This window comes from Salvia splendens, chromosome 20 (genome assembly GCF_004379255.2).
Source record: "Salvia splendens isolate huo1 chromosome 20, SspV2, whole genome shotgun sequence".
NCBI classification, from domain to species: domain Eukaryota; kingdom Viridiplantae; phylum Streptophyta; class Magnoliopsida; order Lamiales; family Lamiaceae; genus Salvia; species Salvia splendens.
The window spans coordinates 16032094-16054799 of record NC_056051.1 but is presented as its reverse complement, the minus strand read 5'-3'; the positions used below and the strand labels follow the sequence as shown (position 1 = coordinate 16054799).

At 36.6% G+C, this 22706-nt stretch overlaps 2 protein-coding genes across 2 annotated transcripts; both read right to left on the bottom strand.

Annotated features, from left to right (window-relative positions):
* Nucleotides 1-166: 166 nt before the first annotated feature.
* On the bottom strand, nt 167-4980 carry LOC121782948 (ER membrane protein complex subunit 2-like). Its single transcript, XM_042180962.1, has 9 exons — nt 4620-4980; nt 3850-3914; nt 3438-3486; nt 2165-2259; nt 1932-2017; nt 1785-1844; nt 1575-1656; nt 733-846; nt 167-610 (listed from the first exon to the last, which is right to left on the bottom strand). The coding sequence occupies exons 1-9, from the start codon at nt 4804-4806 to the stop codon at nt 440-442; spliced, it is 909 nt and encodes a 302-aa protein (XP_042036896.1). The 5' UTR covers nt 4807-4980; the 3' UTR covers nt 167-439.
* Nucleotides 4981-10171: 5191 nt separating this feature from the next.
* On the bottom strand, nt 10172-11368 carry LOC121781547. The gene has a single exon (XM_042179272.1). It carries the CDS (start codon nt 11366-11368, stop codon nt 10172-10174), a length of 1197 nt encoding a protein of 398 aa, XP_042035206.1.
* Between the last annotated feature and the right edge of the window lie 11338 nt (nt 11369-22706).

Below are 22706 nucleotides of genomic sequence, written 5' to 3'. Positions count from 1 at the left end.
ATGCAACTCTCATCTATGTATCTATCTGCACATATTTTACAGCATTCATCAGCTCAAGAATAATTATCACTATTTTGTTAGCCCTGTCCATTTATTTCTCTTCTGGTTTCTGTTTCAGACATCAAAAACCCAACTTTGTTTTATTACCAAAAAAAATATGAATATCTAAAACTCAAAACCTTGATTTTTTATGAAAAACAATCACAGTGCAACATCTATTGGAAAAGTAGAAATCTATTATTCCTATAAAATACATGGAATCAGTTATAATCCTCTAGTTTCACCAACAATCATATTGAAAACAATTTGCTCTAATATAAAAATCGAGTTGCTCAACTGTAAGAAGCAGGCCGAACAATAAGGTTTCCCAATATACCGATCCTGAGACACGGCATGGCCTTTCACTGAATCAAGCAACGAGCTATGGCTGAGTTGTTGATCATGATGAGACCTTCAAACTTCTCAGCGCAGAGCTTAGGACCGAAACTTTGGTAGGGGATTCCTGCTTATAGGCTTTCTCTAATGCTGCTGCTGAGAGAGAATGCAGTTCCGAGTTCTCCTTATCATCCCTGTTGCGGCCTCTAGTCAACTGTGCAATAGCCGAAGCACACTGAAAAAAGAATATTTCATCCAGTCAAATGGCAAGCTGAAGGAATACGACACTGAGTTATTCGCATTTTTAATAACTATAAGCTCACACTTCAAAACCAAAACCAAAGTGGAGAGAGAGACCAGGCATATGCCGAAAAGAGCCCGAGTGTTCTTGCCACCAGTCAAATCTATAGCTGCTGCATAATATTTCTTTGCCGCGTGAAGATTTTCAACTCCTCCAAGTGTGTAGAGAACCTAGAATCAAACAAATGAGAAGTAAAGATTACCTGACTCTGTAGCAAATATTTTGTTGCAATTTCATTTTTACATAAAAATTAAACATGAATCAGGACTTCACATGTCATTGAGGTCTTCGTATAGAAAAGAGTAGAAAATGGTATTCTTGAGGGACTAAAAGAAGAGCATTATGATACAAATATTATCCATGAATGGTAGTTGGCAATGAAGGTAGAATCTTGGGGGTGAAAAATAAACAAAATCACCTCCGAAGAGGTGAAGACACAGCAACACATTTACTGAACTCCAAGTGATATTTCAGAATGCTGACACATAGGAAACAGTACCATAATGAAAGCCTAGGGCGGTATGCTTACGGGCTTCAATTAACGAAAATATAACCGAACAACTTAATATCAGAAATAATAAATATTCGACTAACAAAATTCAAGTTAACAATGACTAAGAAACTAACAATTTATACTGCACAACTATCAAATGCATGTATACACTATACATTCAAATAAAACTAGAAACAGATGAGTATATTTTCAGTTCAAGGATACAGCAACATGATAATCCAAACTCTCAAACCAGCCCAAGGTAGGTTCTTTTAGATTGAAACCTCAAATGTCAATACAAGTAGATTGCCCATATACCATGAATTAACAAGATCTATATATGTCACTCTCGAAGAAAAAACACTTATATCAGCTCAATAAACAAAGTTCATATAAGCTACTTACATCAGCATAGGAGAGGTGGTATAGTGGAATGGTAGGGTGTGATAAGAGCAGCTCCTCATAACAGAAGGCAGCTTGCTTATACCTATTGACAGAGCAAAGAGCAAGTTAAGAAAATATACCAACTTGTCTTCAAGATCAACCATGTGTCCATGTGCGATTGCATCCACTTTCAATTTGGTAAACAAATTGACAAAAGAAGAGATAACCCACATTTGTAGAGAGACGTAAACTTCTGCTAGTTCTCTCCATGCATCATGATCAGCCATGAATCTGGATAACCAGCAACAAGCTACAATAAATCATACTACCAGAAAAAAAATTCAATAATCAAGAAACTATTATATTTAATTCTCTTACATTTCAAGATACTTGTTTAACCACTCAATTGCTCCTGAGAGATTTCCTTGTGCCTTAGCCATTGCCACTCTTCTTTTGTGTATCACCTGAGTATTTCATTTCGAGATAAAGTTTGGATATGAATGTAGCTCTCTATTTTTCGATTAATACGAATTTTATTTGTTTTCTGTATACCATTGAACTTAAGCAATAAATAAGTAAGAAATAATCAGAAAATCAATTTATCAATCTACCTGATCGAATTGACTTTCTTCTAAAAGGCTGGAGTAGGCCTTTTCAGCTTCTGCCCATAGACCTTTGGCTTCAAGCAACATAGCTTCCAGCCTTCCTGCAGGTGCAAATGGTATTAAAGGTACATGATGCAAAGAACTTGATGAATATAAGTACCACCAAAAACAAGGGAAGAATATAGATGACCACCACTAACTGCCAACATTAAATCTCAAGACAGTGGTCAATTAACCTCTTCAAACAGTCTTTCTAACTATCCTAAAAGTAAAAAGTCACAAGACCAGGATAAGTTTTAAGAATAACATGCATATCCTGATAATTTATGGCTGGTCTACATTGATGCATTCTGTGACATATGATTTCCAAAAACATGTTGACAAATCCCACAGTTATTTCGTAAAGTGTCTGAAAGAAAAAAGGTTTACAGTTCAATCATATCAAAATCAAACTCATACTCAACATTGAAAGTGATGTGTGATAGACACCCAACGATTCAATAGTTTTTAATAAAGAATTGGAGGATCTACTTACTAGCGAAATAATGCCAAAATTGTTTGAGATTGAGGTTTTCTATCAAACCGGGCTCTATTAAAATTGATACAGCCTAAGGGGATGGTAAAACATCGACAAATTTCAGCAGTAAAGATTAAAATTAGAAATGTTCTCTATTTTCTAGCACCTACTTGTTTACATTTTCAGAGCTGAATGTTTTCTTTACCCTAATTAATCATTAAGCAATATGCCCTCGCATATCTTGTTCACCATTCAAAGATGTTCCCTACTTTTTGCTCATATACTCTCCTCATGTTACTTCAATATCTTATGATAGATGTATGCCGCTGGTTATGGGTTTTTACTTTTGTAATTGCCCAGCACCACTGTTTGCTAGTATTACATAGACCATTAACAATCTCACCAACTAAATACTCTTAACCAGCAAACAACAAGGGTAGGTTACTTAAGATATGACTATGCTTTTGCTCCCAAATGAGATTTTTCACAGTGCAAGAATAAGTTTGTATACTGAACACGGTCACAAGAATACTTACCCTCACCAAACAGGTACAACAAGAATCACTTACCTGTTTGTATCTAAATTCTAAAATGGTGTACATTCATGAAATTGATGTCAGAACCATAAGCGCACAAAGAAAGACTATATTTGCTGAGAAATGTACAGATTCCTTAATATTATTTGGAAGTCACAAGAGCACTAAATCAACATGACAGTAAAACTAGCTGTAACACATCACATAATCTTCTATATAGACTCACCAACTCGTTTACTCTCATGGAACTTTCCCTGCAAGACCTTGATATACTCCTACAAAAAAAGAGTCATTCAAATAGTTGAAGGACACATCAAGTGAAGCTCACTCTACATATTGTTAGAGAAAGACGCAAGCAAAACGGAAAACGAGGGGAAAAGTGTTTCCAATAACTGCAGACTATATAAAATTGAAAACTCCAACCTCTTTGGTTTTACCGTTTTAGATTGCCCATAACCCTTTTCTATAAGCATAGGAGGATTACAGCTAGCATATCATAGATAAACAACAACAATAGTTTGTGCACGAACTCAAAAGTATAAACAACCCAAAATCTCCTAAATAAGATTGATTCTCATGCATGTCTAGAGGAAATAAAGTTGCAACTTTTACTTCAGATTAAAATTTAAAACATATACCTTTGCCACATCAAGACGCGGGCAGTCCATCGCAGCAATAGCAACTTGTTCATATAAAGTCCACTCTATATTAATCAGAATGGAGGGAAATGTCAATCTAACAATTAAAAGTAAACAAAGCAAAAAGGGTAACACTGCATCTTAAACCAAGCAATATTCGTAGGTGTTATTGAATGGAGCAGTACTTAAGATATGTTATCCAATCAATTATTTGAGATCATAATGAAACACAATATCCAAAAAATGAAGTTAAGATTTGCACTATAATAAACAAAATGCAAAATTAAAAAGGATCGGCATTGCTTCAATCAATCTATCTCCTCCTAACCAAGCACAACGAGATTTGGGGAATACCAATCTCCAACATTATTTGAATTTCACATCGAACTGAAGTCCTTTGGCATCCTAAGTTTTTCATGTTCGAAACAACGCCATAAAGAAAATTGATAAAAAGAAGCACAAGAAATCACTCCACTCAACCAAAACATATGCAAGCAGAGAGGAAAAGTCTAAAATCTCCAGTTTAATTTAGCAAGAAAAACCCCAAAATTTGTAATTTTCGGAAATAGACAGATAGGAATTGGCGATACCACACCGCAACAATTCTGATCAACCAATTGCCGCTGAATTTCTCGGCTGATTGATAATAACAACCCAATTTTCACCTCTAAAAAACAAGTTCTGAAACTAGAGACACAATCACAAATTCACAATCAAAATTAAAGATCCAACACAAAAATTCGATCTTTAAATGAGCGAGAGAAGATGACCTTCTGGGCCAAGCGCAGATCGCTTCCTAGCGTCGCTGAGAATGGCGGAGCCGTACTTGAAGACCTTGTCGGAGCGGCGGAGCTTGAGCTTCCTGACGAGACAGAGGTACTCCCACGCGCCGCCGCCGCCGTTTTCCACTTGGCTCTCCAATCTAATCAGTTGCTCTTCCTCTGTTTTGCTCACCATCTTCAACACTGTTTTGGTCACAGGCAAAGTGGGAGAAGCTGCCGGCGATACCCAAAAATCAAAATTGAATCTTTGCTTTTGGTATTAGATCTTGGTTGATTGAATGTAATTATAATTCCTTCGCCGATTTGTCACTTTCTATGTCCTATATCCTCGAAATCTAATTCATGAATCTCAGCCCAACCTATTATCCTCACTTATCTCGTAATTAATTTTAATTGTTGATCAAATACCCCCTCCGTCTCCGATTAAGAGTCACTCTTTTCCATTTCGGTCCGTCCCCGATTAAGAGTCACTCTTCCTACTTACTATATTTGGACATCAAAAATACCCTAAAAGTCAAAGAGGTCTCACATTCCACTACCTAACTCCATTTATTACACCACACATTCAAACACTTCCTTAAAACCCGTTCCCGATCAAAGAGTGACTCCTAATTAGGGACGGATGGAGTATAAATTAACAAAAATGAAATAAATGGGTGAAATTACCCTCAATGCCATAAAAGGCAGTTCTGCATATTGGCTATATTTTTTCATACTAAAAATAATATTTTGGCAAAATTTGTGTACCGAAAAGGATGTTCATTTAATATTTTAATAAAGAATATAGGGTAAATAGATTGAAATATCCTTCATGGGCTTAAGAATATTGTCGCCCATAAAAAATTTATATCAGTGAAAATTTGCTCAAATAATATTAAATATAAGAATAAAGTACTATTTTGGTCCTAAACATATGGCCGAAATACGATTTTGGTCTAAAATATACACTTTTAGAAAATCGATTCCTAAACAAATGAAAACGTCGCCGAATTAGTCATTTTTTACGGTTCCATTAAAAACTGACGGATAACCACAAATTAGTGAAAATTTGACTTAATTAATATACTAATACATAATTAATTAAAACAAAATATAATAACAAAATATAATAACAAATTTAAAAATACGACTTCCACACCCTCTCTTGTTCTCTTCCACCTCTCTCATGTCCTTCCTTCTTGCCCAAATCGCACTCTTTGTTGCTAGCGCCTCGCCGGCAGCCGGAGTCCGACTGCTTATTATGACTATTGAATGACGAGCCTATCAGTAGGCCAAGATAAATTAGAAGCAGCATCAATTAAAATCTTGTAAACATGGGATGGATTTGATTTCATCATTACAGACAAAAAGGAGGTTAATTATTGATGAGATGCTTCTTTTTCGTTGAACATGGGGATTTGAACAAGAACCATAGGGAAATCGGCAATCCCCTCTTCTAAATCGCCTTTCATGGCCTCCCATTTGTATCTTTTTTCAAGCTTATTCCAGAATAGCTTAACCAAAACGATGACGAACCCATGTAAAGCCTCTCTATGAAAACCATGATGGACATCGCCAGACTAATGTACACACAAATTGTCAACAACGACACTATCAATGGCGCATTTATCAACTCCCACCTCATCCCAATTTCTGAAGAATACGTCGGGAATGATTCCGGTATGAAGCTCTTTCCAGATACTTCACCCATTTTTTGTTTCTCAATTCTCACACATCTGCTCTGTTTTTCATGAGTATCACTCTTACTTCTCTTTCTGTAGTTGCAGTAATCAATTTTATTATTAGATTTTTTATACTAATCAATTTTTTAAAATCGATTCAAGTTACTGACTATTTTATTTATTATTATTCCCAGTCTTGAGGACCTGCTTCGCGAGCTCCGGCGAGGTGTGTTGACGACGCCGAGCTTGAGGGAGTAGATGGGGTCGTGCAAATGGGCGAGACCGGTGAAGTAGGTGTGGAGCTCAGGGTCGAGGGAGAGGAGGTTGCCGATGAGGGGAAGATAGGGAGAGAGACAGACCGATTTGGGGAAGAGTGAAGGAGAGGGGAGAGATGGAAGGGCAGAAGAGAAAAGAGAGAGAAACTGAGATACTCACAGTAAATTTTTATTTTTTCTTTTTTAATATTAGCTACAGTGTTCAAAATCATCTAATACGATCAAAATTTCACTAATTTACGGTTGATCGTCAGTTTTTTACGGAACCGTTAAAAAAGGACCGATTCAGCGGCGTTTCATTTGTTTAGGAGTCGATTTTCAAAATGTGAATGTTCTGGACCAAAATCGTATTTCGGTCTTATGTTTAGGACCAAAATAGTACCTTTTTACTCTAAATATAACTTCATGGACCTCAGAAGATAATTTCAAATGTTACAGACAAAAATTGATACCTTGACAAAGTTCGGGACGAAATAAAATGTTTCCTCGAAAAAAATCCATCCAACCGAAACGGTCTACAATAGGCCAGAAAATCGAACATTACCTGAAACGTCTACTAATACCTCTCCTACTATATTAATACTCCATCCGTCTGTCATTAAATGTCATATTTTTCCTTTTTCGTCTGTCCGCCCGCCAATAAATATCCCATTTCACTTTTACTATATTTGTTAGGTGGACCCTTCATGCCACTAACTCATTAGACTCACATTTTATTATAAAACTAATATATAAAAATAGGTCTCACATTCAACTAACTTTTCTACCCACTTTACTATGTGAAGTCAAACAATTTCTTAAAACTCGTGTCGGTCAAATATGGAACATTTAATCATGGACAGAGGGAGTACTAACAAATAGACATTGTGGAATTCTTTTTAAGATTGAAAAAAGCCTTAACTTATAAAATTCCTAATATATCTCCGATTTACGATTTTGGTCCAGAACATTCACTTTTTGAAATTCAAGTCCAAAACATACGAAAATGTTATCGTTCACATCCTTTTTTTACGGTTTCGTCAATTAGGCCAATTTTGATCCGATTAGCTGATTTTAATTACTGTAGCTAATTTAATTTTTTTCAGATTTTACATTTTAAATGTTGAATGAAAATTGAAAATTGGGTAATATAATTAAGAAACTCCAACACTTCATTTCATTTCAAATTTCTTCTCTTCTTTCTCCCGCTCCTTCTTCCCCCCCCCCCCAAGAACCCTAATTTTTTTCCCCATCTCTGCAACAACCAAACACCTTCAAACATGGGGCGTTCGATGTACAGTCGCGACTCCGTCGACAGCGACGACGTTCGTGACTTCGGAGACCTCCGATTTAGCTACGCTTTCTGCTACTGTAAGAAGACGGCGGTGCTTCGTATTGTCACCGGCCAAGGCAAACCGTCGAGGGGGAAGCTTTACTTTTTATGTCAGAGGAAGGAATGCAGTTTCTTCAAGTGGTGCGAGCCAAATCGTGATGTCTAAGCACGAGCCTGTTCTTCGTTAACCGCATTCGGTGGTGCCGATTTTGAAGATTTGGCATTAAATCTAACTGAAATTATGGATAAAATTCAGAAATTAGTGAATGTTTTGCGCTTTGATATTTGTTTTGTTGTTGTTGTTATTGTTATAACACTTATTTGTATGCTCAATTAATTTGATGGTTTGATGGAGTGTTTGAAAACCCTAATTTTTTGTTCCTATTTGAATTTTGAAGTGAATCCTTCTTATTCTTCTTAGAAAAATCGGCAAAAATGAAACTGATTCAATAATTGGACAACCCTAAAATACAAGACAAAGTAGTCTTTCATATAAATAATTTACTTCCATTTGGTTTAAGCACACCCATTGCAGACTTACAAGCTAAAAAATTTGTAGTTGATGTTGGTTTCATACATTATGTGATTGTTTCTTCGTCGACTATGTCAATAAACTGACATCAAATTGAACCATTAAATGGACAACAAAATACAATATAAAGTAGTCCTTCATATTCATTTTCTACTTCGAATTGGTCATGAACATTTAAACAATCAAAAAGACATTGTCATAAGGTACTGCATCCTAACATCAATCCTAACACCAACAAAACTCAAAAACCACCACAGATAGTGTCGAATTACATCCACAAAAAATATTGTCATAAAGTACTGCATCTGCCTTAACACCAACAACACCCCAAAACCATCAAACCACAAAAAATAAGCAAGTATTCATTGTATTTGTTACACAACATGACAAGCAACATGCCAACATCAAACACCCTTCCATCAAGGTGTTTACTTCTTCGGAGGGACAGAGGAGGCAGCAACAGAGGAGACAGCAGCATTTGAGGAGTCGGGTTCTGCAAACATATCCGCAACCGCACTTGAACAAGTTGCCCTATTGTGACCGGGTTGGTGGCACAACGTACAAGTCGGTTGTTCTTCATCACGATTAAGCTTCTTCCTAACCGTTGGCCCTACAAATAGTTTAGAAAAGAAGTGTCAATATTTATGGTTTACAGTTGAATGAAAATAGTTCAAAAAAGAAGTTATACCATTCGGTTTTCCCCATTGAATGCCTTGGAGACATCTCCTTTTGTTGTGTCTTTTTTCACAACAAAGCCGACACTTGTACTTTGACATCAGTCCCTTCCTCGACATTCTCTGGCCACCATCCTCCTTATCCCGGACTGTGACAACTCGATGGGCTATCTTTGTTGCCTTTGCTTTGTCTTTGCTTCTTTCAGATAGTTATTCAGCCGTTTTCTGCCTTGTTCCCTTCGGACGTCCGGGCAATCGCGTAAAGTCTGGTGGAACGATATCAGGATGGGGGGTCCTCAGCCACATATTTAGTCCATGTACCGGGTAGACGATAGGCGCATACACCAATTGCAAAGTCTCCGTTGAGTAGCATTTAGCTACAAAGGAGTCCACATCCTCGATCGTCATCTCAATAGCAGTAATTGCGTGTTGGCACGGTAACCAGGTCAACATCCAACGCCTGCAGCTGCAACTCCGATCCCGTATATCGACCACAAACTACTCATTAATTTGGTGTTCACCTATACACCTATTCACCATCCTCTCTTACCATACAATGTCCAATCTTTTCCATTATTTTCTCAAGCTTCTTCCTTATCTTGGGCCCGACACAATCCTCCAACTTTGCAGCCATCTTCCACCGGGAGGTGAACCTGTCCATCAAATACATGCGGATACATTCCAACATGCCATACAAGGGCTTCTCTCGTGCAAAAAAGAGGACTCTGTTGTAACATTTTGAAATGTTGTTGACTAGAATGTCACACATGGCCTCAAAACCGAAGAAAGCTCGGCTCCAACTCTCCTTCACAGTGTGCGCGGTCAGCCACATGTGTGCAGCCGTATTCAGCTCTTTCACCTCATCCATGACCTTGTCGAAGGCGTATACGTTTGTTGCACGGGCTGCTTCCTAAATTTTGTCTTTCAGCTTAGGGGACGGGAAAACCTTCTTGAAGTTGTAGTGCATATGCCACACACAGAAGCGGTGTTCGGCATTATTGTAGCAGCTTCAGACGGCATTGATCAGGCCATGCCCATGACGAAGAAAAAACATTAGCTAATAGTTAACTGACTAGAATTTACAATTTAAATCTGTACCTTCTGTCTGTCAGAGATGAATGTCCACTTGCTCGAATCCTTGATTTCCAAATCCTTTACCAACAAACTTAAAAACCAGCTCCAAGTATCAGTGTTCTCAATAGCTACAACACTATATACGACGGGAAAAATCTGATCGTTCAAGTCTAATCCAATGGCAGTGAGCAGTATGCCCTTTCCTTGTCCTTTGAGATGGCAACCATCCAATCCTATGATGCGTCTACAGTGCTGCTTGAAGGAAGTTTTACAAGCTTCATAAGCTATGTAGATTCCATTGAACTTGTCGTTTCCATCCGATAGGTGCCTAGTTGCTAGGACAACGGTGCTCCCTAGATTTGTCCTCAGAATCTCTGCCCTATAATCATGCAGCCTCTTGTACTGCTTGATTGTATCACCCTCGATCAGCCTCCTCGCACGTGCCATTGCACGCCTCGCCTTTCCCACAGAAATGGTTATCTTCAACTCCCAATGCACCTTCTCCAAAAATTGAGCAACCGTCATCCCGGGGAATACCCTCATATCCTCCTTGAATAGTTTTGACAAGTACTTGGCATTAGCACAACCGTGGTTGTAAGAAGCACCTCCATACTTGTTTGTATCACGCAGAGCTGAAATCTGTCGACAACCAAGCCCATTCCTATAGGATAAGGTAACCGACCAAGGACATTCTGCTTTAATTTTTTTACTTCGCATCAACCCTTTGCAGCGAGCAACACAACATATTATGTCATTTTTCTTGAGCCTCAACTTCTTACCCAATTTGACACCTTGATGACGAATAAGTTCTGTAAAATCTTCCTTCGTATTGAACCACAGTCCTACTTCCAACCTTAGATCATTTAGATCCGTTGCAAGCTTGTATCTTCGGCTTATGGTTTTGACGACATCACAGTCACCTTCGCCAGCCAAGTCATCCTCACTCGCACCCGAGCTAGGTGAGTCACTGCGAAGATTGTCACTTTCTCCACCATCATCTAAATCACCAAGGACTCTCATGGAATTCACCACGTTCTTCCATCCCTCAACTTGAGCCGTCATGATGTTGTCCTCTTCCTTATCACTTAGATTATAATCACTGTCTACAAATGTAGGTTGCCCCGCGTTGTCGTCATCAGCATCAGCATCAACACCAGCCTTACCTTTTCCCTTGGCCTTTCCCTTTCTTTTTCCCTTCACAACAGCCATTTCCTCACCATCAGCTTTCCCTTTTCATTTCCAACTCTCTCACCCTTTCCCTTCCCCTTCCCCTTCCCATTGCATTTTCCGTCACCTTTCCAAGTCCCACAACCTTTCCTTTCCCCTTCCCCTTACTCACAACTCTCTCTTCTTTAGACTCCTTCTCACTTTCCATATCCAACTCATAATCACTGGCTGAACTTTGTACTAACCATTCATTTACACCAACTCCCTCACCCTTACCTTCATCAGATCCCTCACCCTCACTCTCTCTCAAGAAAGGGTTTGAGAGGGAAATGAGATTTGGGAGATAAGAGATCATTTTTATTTCTGTGTATTTTCTATACAAACTTTACCTTCCTTTATAGGTAGGAATATGAGTAAATAAGGCAGAGTATAAATCTATTCCTAACTGAATCAATTACATATCAATTATATGTTAATTGTGATACTTTCCCGGTTTAGATTATTCTCTACAGTCTTCTCTTCTTGATACTCCCCCTCAAGTTGAGCAACGCATCTCCGATGTTTAACTTGCCCATAACTTCCTTGATGACTTTGGTGTTGACTGCCTTGGTCAAGATGTCTGCCAGTTGTTGTTCGGACTTGACGAATGGAAGCTCAATAACTCACTCATCTAGTTTCTCCTTGATGAAGTGTCGACTTCAACGTGTTTGGTTCGATCATGTTGAAGATTTCCGGAGATACTGATCGCTGCCTTGTTGTCGCAGTATAGTTGACTGCTTTATGTAGGTGCAAAGCTCATTTCTAAAAGTAACCTCTGTATCCATAAGATTTCCGTTATGCCACTTTTTTACTACACGGAATTCGGCCTCAGCACTTGACAAATGATAGAAGGTGGTAGCTTTACTTCTCCAAGAGATTGATGGATACACAGTTGTTGTTTGGATTGCTTGCCCAATCAACATCTGTGTATCCATCAATCTCTAAATGTTCCTTTTTCTCAAGGAATATGCCATAACCGGTTGTGCCCTTCAAATAGTGCACGAACCTCAATGCTGCCTCCATGTGACTTTCTTGGGGTTGAACTGGCTTACCACCCCAACAGCATAGGCTATGTCTGGACTAGTATGTGCAATATATATCAATTTTCCAACCAGGCGTTGGTACTTTCCCCGATCAGTTAACTTGCCTCCCTCTTCGATCTTCAATCCATGGTTCGGTATGATTGGGGTTTCTGTCGGTTTACACTCAAGTAGACCAGTCTCTGCCAATAAATCTAGGACGTACTTTCTCTGTCGAAGGAATATGCCATACTTGATCTCAGAATCTCAATTCCTAGACAGTATTTCATTGCTCCTAGATCATTCATCTCAAATTCTTGAAACAAGCTTCTCTTTAAGTTCTCGATTTCTTCCTCCTCGTCTCCAGTGTGTTGGAACATATATACTAAAAAGCATTTTTTCGAGTTTATTATGAATTTGATAAATTGCTTGTATATTGTAATCTCTCCTCATTTAATGAGAATAATAAATGTTTTCTTCATGCGGTGTATTTTACTTTAATGGGTACTATCCGTCTTTAATTATATAATTAAAATGTCGGAAAATAAAATCAGTCTAAGCCTTCTACATTGAAGGTTGGGTCGTGGAATAGGTCATCACAGTAGGTGACCCAGCCGGAACCTTGTAGAAGTAAAACTTTTTCACAACCTAGATAGGCTTTGGCTACCTATTACCAAAGGTTGCACTGTCCATCCGAAAGTCGTCTTTACCTTGAGAATGACTAGTGACACTAGTGTGGTATAGCATTGAAAGGATCTAAAATATAGACACGTCTTTATTGCTATATACTGTAAGACGATGTCTTGGAGATTTAATATTTCTTAATCTTTGTAATAATATAAGGCACACGTTATTTAATCATACGCTGCTTTGACTTATCAGTAGGTGCGGGTTTTTCGTAACCCAATATTCCTGATATCTTAGGCAGTAGTAATTGATAGCTAATATGGTGTCAGTTTTATTATTACAGTGAATCGTGTGCTTGCGCGGTATGACTATATCCCCAAGAGGTTTTCGAGAAAGGCCGGTTTGGATTTTATCCAAGAATAATAGAAAATGCAAAGTATCTTTTAATATACTTCTCGTACTAGACAAACTCTTGGAAATAAAAGATATTGATTAATTTAAAGTCCATAGCAGACTACAAATTAATTAATGGAAATAGAAAGTCTTAGACACGGGAAATAATATATTAAAGAGGTTGACCCGGATTGCTTGTAATCACGGATTGGATAGGCGGTCAGTATTTATTCGATAGTGACACAAGAAATATTCTATTGGTCTTATATTGAATTATGGGTTATAATTTAATTAGTAAAGAAAGTTCAATAGGGGAGGCACAATCCAAGCCCCATAGATCCCTAACCTTGCCCATCACAAACTCTATAAATAGGGATGAAGGAGGTGTGACAAATACACACAACACATGAAGTGAAACCCTAGCCTCCACACCTTGGAATTTTCAGCCATCTCCCTCCAATAGAAAAATTTGAAAATTCATCATTAAGTGTACTTGGCGTTCTTGTCTTCTCCTTCGAGATCCTTATAATTTTTAAGAGATTCCTCCCACAAGGAATTTAGATCTAGAGTTGGGTCATAGGTTAGAAGATCATTGGTCTTGCAATCACATTCAAGCTTCAAGATCTACACGTGGAGAAGTAGCAAGCCATTTCGATTCTTTCGAAAATCATAATTGTAAGTATTCAACATCATAATTTAATTCTAAATTATGTGATTAATTGCGCAATAATATGTCTCTACATGTTCAAGCAGGAAATTGAATCGATCCACATAATCTCCTAAATAGATTCTTTTGTGGATTTATTTAATTTGCAATTTCCGCTGCGATATCCCCCACAATTGGTATCAGAGCCATGCTTTTAGGCTCTGATTATGTAGATTTAATCTAGTTTTTCAAATTTGAATGGATCCGTGAAGAATATTTTAGATCTATAATTCTAGATCTACTAAAGAACATTCTAGATCTATGAATTTTATTCAAGATCCGTGAAGAATGTCTTGATCTATGATAGAATATTCCAAGATCTAAAGAGTATATTCTAGATCTATTTTTTAACATAGTTGCAAGAAAGAATATTCTAGATCCAAGAGAATATTCTAGATCCAAGAGAATATTCTAGATCTATGAAATTATATTCTAGATCTAAGAGAATATTCTAGATCAAGAATATTGTAGATCTATGATAGTTTATTCTAGATCTATGTTCTTGTGTTCTACATATGTGTTTCAATTATGTAGATCTACATGTTTGGAAAATGTGATGGATGATTGTTTTCATGCTTGTTGTATTGCGTGATTGTTGAATCTTGTTGTTTTTCGTTTTATTGTAAACCCACGGGGGTTGACTGTGGTAGATTAGGATTTGTTTTTCCCTTGTATTTTTCTTTTGTAAACAAATGTAATAGTTATAATACAAAGAAATGTAATACAATGGAGCAAACTCAACGAAGAACGAGACCGGCTCCAGGCTGGCGGCGACGGTGGCGGCTGGGCAGGCCGGCGGCACGGGCTGACGGCGGCGGCAGGTCAGCGGCGTGGCAGCCTTGGCGGCTGCCGCACGTGGATCAAGGCGGTGGCACGCCTGGCGGCGGCGCGGCTGGCGCCAGTGGTTGTCGGTCCTCGGCGACGGCTGGGTAGTCCGTATGAAGACGGCGGCGGCGGCTAGTTGTTTTTATTTTAGGGCAAAACCCTAGTTAGGGTTTTAGATAGCCTGATTAATAGGCAAGACCCAATGTGTGGTCTTGACCTAATTTTTATGCCCTAGATATTTGATTTAGTCAAATGGGGAATATGTTTTATTTAATCCTTTTTTATCCGGAATACCATGGTTCATGGAAATGATAAATATGTGATTTATTTTAATTATTTGATTTTAGACACTTAGTGGTTTAAAATCAAATGATTTATTTGATTATGTGTGATGTGACAAAGTGTGCAAAATTGCTTATGCGATTTACATCTTATGTTAGTTAAATATTTATTTGCTTGCATGATAATTAAATGAAAACCATTTTATTTAAAAATAACTAAACGACAATTACGAACAGTCATGTTGTATATGGTCTCCATAAATAGTATTCAAATGTGAAGTAAATTAGATAACATTTCGACCTTTCTTTAGAGGAGTCATGTTATCAGTAGTATTTACAGTTTTCGCAATTTTGAATAACTAATATGGTTCTTTTAAATGAAAGGCATATATGATTCTCGAATGTTTTATGGTTTCATGTATGGTTTGTGTGAAGGATACCTTTTATTTTTCTCATTCAATATCAATTGTGTCGCTCAATCCATTATCTGTGATCTTGAAAGAAAACTCGAAGGCCAAAATTAAGTAGACTGGAAATATAAATGGATAAGATTCTCATTGTTGAAAACTTAAAGTTTGTACTCACCAATTCATGTCCTCCATTTCCTCGACAAAATTTCACAAAGAAAGTTTGAGAATGCATTTTATGCATGTACTCGACAAGTTCTTTAAGGTAGAAGGTCAAGCTACTTTCTTGAAAGTAGTAAGACAAGTCTTGGTTTATACCGATGTAAAAGGGATATCTAATGAGGACGTTGTCTAGATTTTATTGGAAATCCAAAAGAGGTAGAATGTTTTGAGGAATCTTCTGATTACTCAAATAGTTTCTATACTCAGTTCATCGACAACTGTAGTAAGAAGTGACTATAAGAAGGTTGTTACTGAAAAGTTGGAAACCTTCAGCATGATATTCACTTTATTACTATTGGAGGAAGATAACATGATAGTTGACGAATTCATCAAGGCTACATCTTTTTCTATGTCCTAGTTTTATCGAACAGAAGACTAGCAATGGAAAGATGGAATAGCTGAATTGTCATCAATGTCTGCTAGAAAGCAAGAAAGGCAAGGAAAATTTGGTGAAGAAGCAAAGAGAAGATGCATTGTAAATCGGATTGACCTCTTCTATAGAAGGACAGTAGCTTAGATAGCAATGCAACTTCTAAAAGAGAGTAGATACATTGTAAGTCGGATTGACCTCTTCTATAGAAGGACAATGGCTTAGATAGCAATGCAACTTCTAAAAGAGAGTAGATGCATTATAAGACGGATTGACCTCTTATAGAAGGACAATGGCTTAGGTAGCAATCAAGCTTCTAAAAGAGAGTTCCAGATCCAATTGGGCAGTTGTTGCAGTGGGAGCTATTTACTTATGCTCACTTTATTGTTTTGTTTTGATAAGTAAGATTTTGTTTTGTTGGTACAATTTTGTTTTGTTGGTACAATTTTGTTTAGAAAGAATTCAGTTTCAGTTTCTAAACTTGTGTATGATTAAGCGATGTTCGATGTCATTTTATAATGCGTGCATTATTAAGAAATGTGATTCGGATATCTATCATAGTACCATAGAAAAACATTACAGTATCTAATCTAAACAATATAAATGCAACAAAGATTGGGCTTTACACAACCGTTCAACTTCTTAAACAATGAACGATAAAGTATTTATGACACTTAGACATAAGGCCAAGAAAGTACTTAGAGATTGTTCAAACTGATTTTGTCTAACTCAAGTGACTATCGAGATTTTAATAACTTGTTTGTTAAATAGCTTGAAAGTCAAGAAAGTCTGGTTGATGCACTATAAGTTAGAATCATTTGATGGTTCAAAGGGTTCGGAATACTTATAGAGATGCAACATAGAAAGACTAGCAAGTCTAATTGGTTTACACCAATGAGACGAGCAATGACTTAAAATTAGTAGTGGGAGTTAAAACCTAGTTGACTACTTCAAGCATTCTTCTAAAGAATGAGATAGTCACATAAGAAGATATTGAAGTCTCTCTATGACAAGTTCGATATGTGAACAGTTTTACTCAATAACACCTCATCATTGATGGGATATACGTTGGAAACAACGAGTTATACCTTAAAGAAACTACCATAACATCAGTACCTTCGACAACACACGAGTTATGAACTAGAGGTAAGTCTAGTCCAACATATCTCAAGGTATGCAATTACTCCAACACATGTTTTGGAAAAGGTATCCAAGTAATTGGAGTTGCGTACTGAGGTATGTTTTTTCCCAAATGATAGAAATGGTATAAGTTCTAAAAATCTTCAAAACTCAAAAGATATTTGTCTATACGAATATTAGATTTGGATGAAGATTATGAGAAGAACTACAAGCCTAACAAACATGATGATTCTCAAGATAATGAGAATATCTTATTTTCCATCTTAACCAAGAAGTCATACCATTAGAAACCTGTGCACTAAGAAAAATAATGTTTATACCTATGATTGTAAGAGTCATGCCGTAGTGGGAGCGTTCTTTGCGAACATAATAAGTTCATGGGCCTAAGAGAGTCATAGACCCCGTCTTAGATCAACTTGAACCTAATCCATGTAACTACAAGGACGCATTGACTCATTCAGATAATCGTTTTTGTAAAAACAATAGATTATGAATAATAATCAAAGATAGAAAAGAATGTTTGCAAGACTTGCGATACTACCCATAGGCTATTTAAGCCAGTGGAAGCTAGTGGATCAACAAGTGTAAACATGGATCTTAGAAGGCTAGAATAATGGCTAATGGGTTATGCCCAGAGATAATCATCTTCTCGCCTGCCATTATGCCTAAGTCGATCTGTATCATATTGTCTATTGTAGCCTACATAAATTAGGATGTATGTATTATGATTGTCAAGACAGTTCTCTTTGGTAGAAGTCTTGAGGAGATCATCTACATGGAACATTTTAATGTTTATGTAATGAAGGGCAAGAAACACATGATTTGGAAGCTTATGTAGATAATTTATTGTCTTAGACAAGGATCTAAATCATAGAACATGTGTTTCATCCTCGTTGTCAAATCTTTTCAATTTGACCAGTGCCCTCAACATAGCTACAAGTACAAGAAAGTTAAAAGTGCACTATATTTGGTATTTTTGGTACTCTATGATGATGACATCTATAAAAGTTGATAAACAACTAAGAGGGCTCTCTAGCGTAGAAAACTGGTTGTCTACCCAATTTAACGATGAAGGATTTGAGATAAACTAGTTACATTTTAAGCATCTAAGTCTTTAGATTGCTAGAAAAGAATGTTATGTTTTCTTAAAAATTCTACATCTACATATACTTAAACAATTTGGCATTAAAAATTCCAAAGAAAAGTTTTACTTCTCTAGATGGAATTATCTTGTCTCTGGTCAAGTGTTTTTTCAACACTGAATGAGATTAAGAAGAATGAGACAAGTTCTATAATTGGAAGTCTTATTTATGCTATGATGTGTATTAAGTTAGATATTAGCTTTAGTGTTGGCATAGAAGTTTGATATCATATTAACCATGGCCAATGACATTGAATTCGGTAAAGAATATACTCCCTCCGTCCCGTGCTACTCGCACGTTTGCTTTTCGGCTCGTCACAAAGTCCTTACACTATTTATAATTTAAGTTAGAATTAATCCATTTAATTAATATGTTAGTTTAAGTTAAGAGCTCTTTTATTAAGTGATGTCTCATTACACCTAAAATTCTTTTTTAATTACACAAAAAAATCAATCCCAAATTTACGGCCTAAAATGAAAAGTGCGAGTAGCATGGGACGGAGGGAGTACTATAGTACTTGAAGAAGACTAAATGGTATGCTCTAGTTTACCAGATATCCATGTTATGTCCTTTAGGTTACATCGACCAAATTTTATAATTGATCGATGATCAAGCAAGTCATCCTTTGACTATGTGTTCCGTTAGGAGTTGAAAACTGAGTCATGAAGGAGTGTGATTACATCACGGACTCTATCATGAAAATTACAAGTGTGGTTTCGTCAGAAACTGCTAAGGTAGTTATTCATCTCAGTAATTTCCTAACAGCTTTGACCGTGATTCCGAGTATGCCAATGAGTATTATATTTTATTATGATTACTCTAGCCATGCGCCTAACTCAAGGGAAACACGACCTGATGAAGCTACGCAAACACATAGAGATGAAGTATAATATCATTCAGGAGATTGTACAGAAATGAGACATGCAAGTAGTCAAGATTGCAATAGAAAACAACCTTGTTGATCCTTTCACAATAGCCCTATCGGGTGGGACGTTTTATCATCATATGGAAGACATAGGTGTTAAGTGCATTAAAGACTCAGACCTGCTTTCTCTATAAGTGGCAGAAATTGAAGAAAATTGATAGTAGTATACTCGAAAGCATGTTTTGAGTATAAGTGGGAGATTGTTGGAACATATATACTAAAAGGCATTTTTCAAGTTTATTATGAATTTGATAAATTGCTTGTATATTGTAAACTCTCCTCATTTAATGAGAATAATAAATGTTTTCTTCTTGTTGTGCATTTTACTTTAATGGGTATTGATCGTCTTTAATTATATATTTAATTATATAATTAAAACGCCGGAAAGTAAAATCAGTCTAAGTCTTCTACATTGAAGGATGGGTCGTGGAACAGGTCATCACAGTAGGTGACCCAGCCGAAACCTTATAGAAATAAAACATTTTCACAACCTAAATAGGCTTTGGCTACCTATCGCGAAAGGTTGCAGTGTCCATCTGAAAGTCGTCTTTACCTTGAGAATGACTAGTGACACTGGTGTGGTATAGCATTGAAAAGATCTAAAATATAGACACATCTTTATTGCTATCTACTGTAAGACGATGGCTTGGAGATTTAATATTTCTTAATCTTTGTAATAATATAGGGCATACGTTATTTAATCATATGCTACTTTGACTTATCTGTAGATGCGGGTTTTTCGTAACCCAATATTCCTGATATCTTGGGCAGTAGTAATTGATAACTAGTATGGTGTTAGTTTTATTATTACATTGAATCGTGTGCCTGGGCGGTATGGCTATATCCCCAAGAGGTGTTCAAGAAAATTTCTATTGTTCGGAAACCCAACCGGTTTGGATTTTATCCAACAGTAATAAAAAAGGCAAAGTATATTTTAATATACTTCTCGTACTAGACAAACTCTTGGAAATAAAAGATATTGATTAATTTAAAGTCGATAGCAGAGTACAAATTAATTAATGGATATAGAAAGTCTTAGACATGGGAAATAATATACTCCCTCCGTCCCAGGGAAGATGACCCCTTCCTAGGACGGGACGGGATTTTATGCAGACTTATTTAATATGTTTAAGTAGAAAGAGAAAAGGTTGGTGGGTGTTTTAAGTATGAGAGAGAAATAAAGTAAGAGAGAAATAAAGTAAGAGAGAAATAAAGTAAAAGAAAAAAAATATAATTGGAAATTTTAAATAAGAGAGAGAAATTATCAAAATACACAATTAAATATTGACAATATTATCGATTTTTTTTCATGATATGCTGGATCAAAAATTTTGAAATTTTGGAAATAATTTTGTCATTTTCTAAGTTAATGAGTTATCAAAACGGAAAACATGATTGCAGTTTTCAATATTGTCCATTTGATTTTTCATTTAATTAAAGTGTGAAAAACAATAAATTCAAAAATTACAGTGTAAAATTATGTGAATTTAAAATAGACATGGAATATAAAACCTGAATTTTACTTAGGCGGCAGATCCATTAATGGAAATTCAACTTGGCGGCATATTTAACTTTCATCCATTTCATTTTGAAATATTCAAGTTTGGCGGCAGAATTAACAATAGATGAGGCAATATCTATAAATAGATTTTGAACATTAACTTCCTAACAATAACACTAACAGATTTAAAGGAAGTCATGGTGGGCAAAAAGGAGTCTTCCACACAAAAAATTAATCTTGTCGTCCAATTTATTATGGGGGCTTGTGTTGACGGCACACCACCTCGGGGCATCTTCAAGGACGCTCAACGCAAGTTCTCACTGTCCCGACGAACCGTCAATTGGTATTGGACTGCTGCAAAAAAACAACAAGACGAAGGCAAAGCAGTGCAATTAGTGAGTGGTAAGAAATTTAGAAACAATTCTAAACGTGTTACTCTTGTTGTCTAGTCTACATTACACAAAGAGAGGTACAATTAGGCGACTTGCCGTTGGTTTGGGGTGCTCGAAATCTACTGTCGGAAGGTGGGTAATTCAGGGTCTAATTAGAGCTCATACATCAACCATTAAGCCGAATTTAACAGCCCCTAACAAACTGTTACGTTTGAGATTTACACTTGAATCTATAGAGCTTGATAGAATGCTCAATGTAATGAGGTTTAGAAACATGCACAACACAATACATATTGATGAGAAGTGGTTCTACATGACAAGATCAAGTCACAGATTTTATATGGCACCCGGAGAAGAAGAGCCACATAAAATGTGCAAAAACAAAAATTACATAGAGAAAATAATGTTTATGTGTGTTGTTTCGAGGCCACTTTTGGCAGATAATGGTGAAGTGTTATTTGATAGCAAGATAGGAATATTTCCTTTTACTGTGAAAGTTCCAGCAAAGAGAAAAAGTAAGAATAGACCAACCGGGAAAATGGAGACAAAAGCTATACAAAGCGTCAATAGAGAAGTGATGAAAGCCTATTTGATCACTAAGGTAACAAAATTTAATTTTATGCATTGATTTTATGTGCTTAATATTAAGACAAAGTATGCAAAACAAAATATTTTTTGAGAAATTTCTGTAATTTAAGCATTGATATTATGAATTTGATATTGGACTTGTAGATCATACCAGCCATTGTCTCAAAATGTCCAGCATTTGCTCCTAAAGTAATCTACATACAACAAGACAATGCAAAACCTCACATTCTGGATAGTGATCCAGAATTCAGATTGGCTGCACAACAATCTGGTTTTGACATTAGATTGGTACAACAACCACCAAATTCACCAGATACAAATGTTAATGACTTGGTTTTTTCAGAGCTATACAATCTCTACAAGTCTAGACATCATGCAAGAATGTTGATGAGTTAGTGAATGCAGTTAAGAAGTCGTTTGCAGAATTGAGCCCTACTACACTTGACAATGTGTTTATAAGTTTACAATGTTGCATGCTGGAAATCATGAAAGCGAATGGACGCAACGATTACAAATTGCCACACATGAGGAAAGATGCGTTGAGAAGGTCACATGAACTCCAACAGAACTTGCAAGTTCCTTTAGAGTTAGCAATGCAGTGCATCAAATATCTCCAAGACATGGGATGCAGTGAGGCAATAGCCACAATAGTTCAAGCTCTGGGCTTGGAGCCTATTGATGTCATGTGAATGAATTGCGTAGATGATAAATGATTTTTGACAGGATGCGCTAGTTTTTGAAAAGATACATCATTTTTTTTGTAAAGATCCATGCTGATTAACATTGTATGGTAGTGAATGCAA